Source organism: Rutidosis leptorrhynchoides, chromosome 11, assembly GCF_046630445.1.
Source record: "Rutidosis leptorrhynchoides isolate AG116_Rl617_1_P2 chromosome 11, CSIRO_AGI_Rlap_v1, whole genome shotgun sequence".
NCBI lineage: Eukaryota > Viridiplantae > Streptophyta > Magnoliopsida > Asterales > Asteraceae > Rutidosis > Rutidosis leptorrhynchoides.
Window position 1 is genome coordinate 75,389,387 of NC_092343.1, and position 8,018 is coordinate 75,397,404.

Sequence of the window (8,018 nt, forward strand, 5' to 3'; positions counted from 1 at the left end):
ATCAAGAGGGTCTTGGTTTCGGCCGCAGTCAATTCAACAGCTTTGCGGGCCTCCTCAGCAGCGTCCCTGTCCTTCTTGACCTGATCTACGCCCGCCTGCAGCAAACCCAACTCCACCTCTTTGCGCAGTGCAACATCGTTGGATGACGAGGAGAAAAAGTTGTTACATCTTGCTTCAACAACTTTTTCTCCTTGTTCATCCAACGCATGCCCGTGTGTATGTTACATGCGCATGCGGGCTGCGGTATCATTAGTTCTCACAAATTTTAGCACAACTTTTTCTTTTTCAACATAATCCCTGATGAAGTGATGTCTAATCTCAATGTGTTTAGTTCTTGAATGAAACACAGGATTTTCAGTTATTGCAATTGCACTTTCATTATCACACATGATAGGAGTCTTTGACAGAATCACATCATAATCTGCCAATTGATGTTGCATCCATAACAATTGAGCACAACATCCACCAGCAGCAACATACTCAGCCTCTGCAGTTGAAGTAGCAATGGAATTTTGCTTTTTACTTGACCAACCAACCAATTTTTCACCCAGTAATTGACAACCACCAGAAGTGCTTTTTCTATCCAACTTACATCCTGCATAGTCAGCATCTATATACCCAATGAGATCAAAACCAGAACCTTTGGGGTACCACAGACCCAAATTAGGAGTCCCTTTTAAATACCTAAAAATTCTTTTAATAGCCTTATAATGAGAGTCTTTTGGGTCTGCCTGATATCTTGCACATAAACATGTAGCCAACATGATATCAGGTCTGTTAGCAGTTAGGTATAACAATGAACCAATCATTCTCCTGTAAGTCTTTTCACACACAGATTTTCCAGATTCATCTTTACTCAGTTTCTCTGACACACTCATGGGAGTTTTCAAGGTGGAACAATTTCTAAAACCATATTTTCAATTAAGTTTAAAACATAAGTGCTCTGGTTTATGAAAATTCCCTCATGACTTTGTTTGACTTGCAAACCTAAAAAGTGATTTAACTTACACAAGTTACTCATTTTGCACTGCTTAGACATTGTATCAGAAAACCATTTACCTAAATGTGGATTTGTAGATCCAAAAATGATATCATCCACATAAATCTGAACAAGCAAGACATCACCTTTATCCTTTTTAATGAATAAGGTTTTGTCTATTGATCCCCTAACAAATTTCTTTGACAGGAGAAAAGATGTCAGAGTATCATACTGATATTGCTTTAAACATACATATATTTCGATGCAATATCATTTATATTTCATCAGCTTTTACCGATTACGAAGACATTCAAATGCATAATTCACGAGAAAAACGACAAAAGTAAACACGAGCTTGAAGTTTGAAGAAACAACGATAAAACGACGGATTTAAACCAAATATATATCGAGATAACGTTACTCGAATGCAAGTTAAAGATGATCGAAGAAAAAGAGTTCAAATGAAAGTTCCAAGTCAATATACGTCAACACGGGATCAACAAAGAACAAACGATAAAATAAAAACAAGAAAACTGCCGTTTACTCCTACGCGAAACGTGTGCAAAGCTACGCGAAACGCGTAATGTTGTTATTCTTACACGGATCGCATGAATTCCTACGCGAAACGCGTAATGTTTGATCCAGATCCAGATTCAATTGCAAATGAGACGGTGGCTTTTATGTTTAATATCAATTCTTTTTCAGTGTTACAGCAAAAAACATTGATATTCTCCACCTACTACTTCAAGAGATATATGTTAAACTAGTTCAAAGACCCGTGATAACACGGGTTTGTTAAACGAAAATTGATGAATAGTGTTTTATAATTGATAAACATTATTAAATTGACACACACACACACACACACACACATATATATATATATATATATATATATATATATATATATATATATATATATATATATATATATATATATATATATATATATAAACACAATGTATTTGTAAATATGATAAGTATCTCCTTTCAACACATTAAAAAACACCGACATTAAGTAACAACATAGCACCTCCTTTACTCAAAATAACACCTCCTTTTAAACTGTGTGTTATTAAGAGACTAAAACGGGTCATTATACCAATGTTCAGAACTAAGTTATTAGAATGGAAGTCTATGTTTCTTTTTTAACATGAAAATAGGTAAAGAGTAAATCAAATTGCTACACCTCACATTAAATAAATATATATTATCATTACTTTTTGAAAGTAACATGATAATAATCTGCTAAAATAATTGTATTTTCAAGTATGTACAAATATATGATCAAATGTATTTTCAATTATGTACAAATATATGATTTAAGCTTTGTGTTTAATGGAGTTTCATATATGCGATAGAGCCACGCCACTGTCCACACAATCCATGAATTACAATTCTGAACTTCCTGAGATGGTCGTAGCCACAAGTCTCATATCTATACTAAACGTCAACCTCATGATTGAACTGCATCAACATTTACCTTGCAGGACGGTACCACCATCATCTCGTGCATGTCAGCAACCTAAATCTCATTATAAGAAAATGAACATGCATCTAAACACCAACTATTTATCCATTTTCCGGTTAGCTTAGTCATTATGACTAATTACAAAGCTCAAACCAACACTAAAATGCCAACTACCAAATGAAGATATGCCAAGTACCAAATGAAGGTAAGGAAACATAAGATATGACAATGGTAACTAACTTTACATACCTTTGAATACCAACTAATGAAGATAGTAACTAATTATAGTTGACGAATACCAACATGAAAACACTTAAAAATTCTATCGAACTCTCACTATGCAACCCATTTCTCCAGCTTCACATAAGATCAGACACAGGAACCGATGAAGCATTCGCCAAATTAAATACCCTCAATTGTGCATTCCTATTCTTCTTCCCACCACTTTCTGTACTTTTTTCAGCAGTATCCAAAGCATCCAAACAACCCTTTACAATTGTAGAAGCTAACATTTACGAAACAAAATAAAATTATACACAAAGTATGCTAGGAAATATACCTCAGGCTTATTGATCGTAGTGTATTTGTTGGATGACATATTCACTTAGTTAAAAGTCCAATTCTTAAGATAAATTGCTGGAACACGAGTGGTAACAATCTGTGTGACAATACCTTCCTCAATCTCAACATAGCAACCTACATATTAAAAAAATAAACAACTTGAAAAACTGACGGTTGTCATGTAAAGAAAAAAAACTCACCAATAGTGCTAAGAAGTTATTGTCATTCTCTGAAAATAAAATACAACTTTCACTAAGACATTTTATCAAACACTTACCATGCATATGTAACTGTCTCATTCAGAACTAACAAAACTTAACTCAAATACACAAAACCTCGAATAAAAGAGCACACACGAAAATATTTTACATTGTACTTAAACTCGCCCAAACCAACATAAAAATTACTACAGATATACACTTAAGAGAAGAAAAAAAACATTAAATCAAAGATAATATATTACTCATAAAACAGAGCCATTGATATGCACTTAAACTTCTATTAAACAAATAGATCTACGATTAGAACCATATAAAAGTTACCTAAACACATTTTGCCTTTTAAACAATTGCTGCATATTTTATTTATTGGAATAATTGCTTGAAAATTTTTTGTTATTATCGTTTGCTATCTTCAAATGTGCACTTACTCCACACCACCTAAACCCAAAGTTATCATCATTACTCCACACCACCATAAAAAAAAAAAAAAAAAAAATGGTAAACTCAAAGTTAATCAAACCCAAAATAAATCAAGAAATCCATTACCCTATACAAATAATACAAACCTCACTTGATTTGTGGACATGGAATACAAATGTGTAAGGATAAGGATTAATAAGCTAATATCATATAAAAAAATTGTAAGCTAACAATATCAAAAACTCATATATGTTAGAACTATCTGCATTTGTTTCTTTGCGAAATTCCAAAAGAAACACCAAAAAATGCTTAAACCCATATATGTATGCACCCATTGATCCATTTTAACATTACACTATAAAAAACTCATATTTAGAATTTGGATACATACACGTTAAACTCCCATCATAAAATAAAACAACTAAATAAGCATATTTTAAAAAGAAAGGTGATAGCACAAACCTTTTTAGTGACTCGTCTTCAATCCCTAACATCGTAACTACATTTAAGGGAACTGAAAACAGAGAGAAGTAAAACACTTATTATAAATGATTCAAACCGTCTTGGTGAGAAATGAACAATCAAAGCATCATTATACTATGAACCTCCATGATGTGTAAGAAATGAACAATCATAAGCATTATGATTAAGATAATCAGCGGATATAATTATTTGTTCAGTATTTAAGTTGTTGCATAATTTCATAAACTGATTAAGATCAAGAAGGAAAAAGGGAAGTTTTTATTACCTTAGATACAACTTATGGTTGAATATTATTAATCACATTGTGATATTACAAAGGATCATCCCACTTCTTAATCATAGTCTCAAATTTTCTTGTAATGGATGAGAGGGTAAATCTTTGTAGCCACTACCTTCACTCTTTCTTTTAACAATGTTACTGCATCATATCTGTGTATCGCTGAAACTCACTAAATATACAACCCATAAATGTCCGTTTTTCGTTCAAAACTCATTAACTCTTATCAAGCTCATTTGATTTTAAAGATCCTATTACAAACATTTAGGCATGATGGTTGTAATTAAGATACTTAATGGACCCTCTGATGTCACAAATTGGTAAACTAATAATTTATAATTTAATAGTTTAAATTCGATTCGAATTAAAAAGAAAAAAAAAACTTAAATTCAATTCAATTAAAAAACACATCATGCCCTGAATTACAGAACATCAAGTAAGCCTAAACTTTTAGTTTTATGTATTCAATCATCTAAGTAATTTCAAAACCCTTGCACAATACGGGGTACAACAAACATAAAATCCTAGAGCAGATTGTAAAAAAAAACAATGATTGTAGGAATAAAACTTACCTTTTCCGACATCAACTTCGTTGCCAGTACAATGACTAACACCTGCTACACGAATGAAGAATCCAAGAGAAAACATATTTTGACAAAAGCCATACTCAATTAGACATGTTAATCGAACTCAAGTTAAAAATTTTAAGAGCCTACCAACATATACATTCATAAAATTCAAGATGAATTTACCTCAAATGTAGCTAACGTCTTTCACGAAATTCCACCAACAAAACCACCATCCTAATCTGCCACAAACACCAAGTAAACTTACTAAATAAAAATCTAAACCTAACAAATAAAATTCTAAAAGTACCAAATCAAACTAACAAAGCACAAAAACTAATAATACAAAAAAATTAGTATTTGAAACATCGTATACAGTGTACAATGTATATATGTAGAGAGTTGATATAGTGTACAACATTGATATTTGAAGTCTGAAACATCGTATACAGTGTATATATGTAGAGGTCCAAACTAAAAATAAATAAAACCCTAACACCCAAATCAATATTAGAGATTCAATCTTAAGCCATAAATTACAGCAAATAATCCATCCCTAACCTGTTACAATGATTAATTATAGTTACTCAAAAATATTATCAAAAAAATAATCCATCCCTAATCAGTTTTTGAGGCGTCTCTGAAAGAATGATGAAGGAATCGTCTGGTTTATTGAGGCTGACTTCAAAAATCGCGGAGGATGAAGATTTGTGATGCTTTTCGTCGCTGAAGGATGAAGATTTCGGATCGTTTTTGGTCGCGAGTTGTTTAAGGGTTTTCAAGGTTTGTAAAGAATCCAATTAGGTTTTCTGATTGCTCCCATCGCAACGTCCAGTTGCTTTTAAAAGGAAGATGAAAAAGGTTAAATCAAAGGTTTAGAGCAGTAGAATAAAAGAGATGAAGCTCATAGAAGATGAAAATATTCCTGTAAATTAAAAAGTATACTCCGTAGATTAAAATCAAATGGCTACTAAGAAAGAAAAATTTGAATTTAAAATTGCAGAGATCTCATATAATCCAATTTGTATTGAGAAGATAAAAATATCTTTGGCAAATTTTTTGAGAAGATGAAAAAAGCCTGTGATTTTTTTCACGCGCGCAAAATTCAATTAACACTTTCCATATATTAAACTCAGATAGTTTTATTCAGTATGTTTATGGAGTTTTATTTAAGTTAAATAATAATAATAATTATATTAATATTAATGAAATCATCAAGGATGTCTAAGATTTTTTTTTTATTTTGAATTTTTTATAAGCTTGGAAAAGTTATTTTAATGACATCATGAAGTTAGCCTTTTATTAGAGTAGAATAGATAGATAGATAGATAGATACGAGTACTATTTTCATTTGGTGACACAAGTAGACACACAGAGATATGCAGAAAGAGAATATACAGAAAAATAGAGAGCAGAGAGAGATATCAATTTTATTCAATAGTATCTTTGTACTCCGTATAAATTTTATTTCAGTTCCAATTAAATTTAAGATTCAATATTTATGATAGTTTCAATATTAAGGGTGTACTGTTCGTGATTAAGGGTATTATTGTGCGAGTGCAAGGGTGTTGTTATTGTAATTTTTCTACCGTTTGAAGTAAATGAAAGTGAAGATTTTCGTAAGTATATTCTATTAAAATTATCGTTATCAATTTTTATCATTATTATTATGTTTGTATATTTGTATTTTTATGTTTACCCTAGTATAATGAGTAGCTAAATTTCCATAGTGTTTGCTTAGATGTAGAGCCCCTAGTGAAATGGATTGTTATCATTTGTAAAAATTAAAATGTAACTTAAGTATTTTTAACATTGAGCCTAGCTAGAAGAACCATTATTATGTATTTAGATATTTAACCCTTGTCACTTAATTTATTAGATTCAAATAACGAAAGTTATTTTATTTATATAAATTAAGCTTCAACATTAATAGTGATTTATACGAACTTATGAACAATTTATTAACACTAAATTAGAAATAAAGTTCGGTGGTTTGGGTAATATCATTAGTTATATAAAAGTGAAATTGTAAAAAGGGAAACCGTTATGAATTTGGTTTTGGCGAAAGTCAAAACTGGGTTAGGTCTCAATTTAAATACTTGGAAATAGTAACTATCTAAATAAGATCAAATGAAAATTAGATTTAATTTAGCTAGTTGAAACTTTATATATTCGAAGGAAAAATATAAAGTTTTATACTAAAACATTTTAATAGAGCCTAATTTTAAAACAATCCATGGATCTAGAGGTAAAACATTTAAGTGAACACTCCCATTTATATATTGTAAATAATTATTATTATTATTCACTTATTATTATACAGAAAAACTAAAATATAAATCAATATACTTCAGTCTTTATACATACTGTTTGTCACATCGTATAAAACATACGCGGATCGTGTACAATTTCACACGAAACGGGTGTCTTCAGAATATATGCGAAACGCGTATATCATTACGCGAAACTCGTACATATTATATTAGTACTGTTACAAATTTTAATTAAATTCCAAAGTTTAAATTAAATCTTTTATTATTTTAAAGTAATTAATTTACAATTAGTTTAATTATTATAATTATCTTTAATTCATCTTTAATTTATATATATATATATATATATATATATATATATATATATATATATATATATATATATATATATATATATATATATATATATATATATATATAATTAAAACTTATTATTTAGTTAGTTTAAATAGATTTGTAATTTATTGTTTAAAACAAATTCCTAATCATTTAGTTTTAATGCAAGATTATTGTTTTACTTATTACCATTTAATAATACAATTGTTTTATCACAAATAGTATAGTTTCATTTAGTTCACTTTTAAGTTAATGATTATAAATCATGTAATCGTGTAATTAATAAGTAGTTCAATTAAATTAAGATTAAGTTATATTTTATTATTATGCTAAATATAAATTCCTAATCCAAAACCCCCTTTAAATAAGTTTAACTTCAAAGACTATTAAAAACCATTAACACTCTATCTCCCTGTGGAACGAATCGGATT

The 8,018-nt window shown here is 29.8% G+C and overlaps 1 protein-coding gene and 1 long non-coding RNA gene across 4 annotated transcripts; both read right to left on the reverse strand.

Moving 5' to 3' along the window:
* Positions 1–221: 221 nt before the first annotated feature.
* LOC139874693 (secreted RxLR effector protein 161-like) lies at positions 222–878 on the reverse strand. Its single transcript, XM_071862104.1, has one exon. It carries the CDS (start codon positions 876–878, stop codon positions 222–224), a length of 657 nt encoding a protein of 218 aa, XP_071718205.1.
* Positions 879–2,179: 1,301 nt separating this feature from the next.
* On the reverse strand, positions 2,180–5,997 carry LOC139876626 (uncharacterized). Of its 3 annotated transcripts, none has more exons than XR_011768212.1 (4): positions 5,165–5,997; positions 4,401–5,026; positions 4,115–4,166; positions 2,180–3,146 (listed from the first exon to the last, which is right to left on the reverse strand). It is a non-coding gene; the product is annotated as an uncharacterized lncRNA (long non-coding RNA). The 3 variants fall into 3 exon arrangements; XR_011768211.1 differs by having other exon boundaries at positions 2,185–2,938; positions 3,010–3,146; positions 4,401–5,995; XR_011768210.1 differs by having other exon boundaries at positions 2,183–3,146; positions 4,401–5,997.
* Between the last annotated feature and the right edge of the window lie 2,021 nt (positions 5,998–8,018).

What these genes read in the sequence shown, in the direction of transcription:
- LOC139874693 (XM_071862104.1), bottom strand. Translation starts at nt 878, where the DNA reads ATGAGTGTGTCAGAGAAACTGAGTAAAGATGAATCTGGAAAATCTGTG.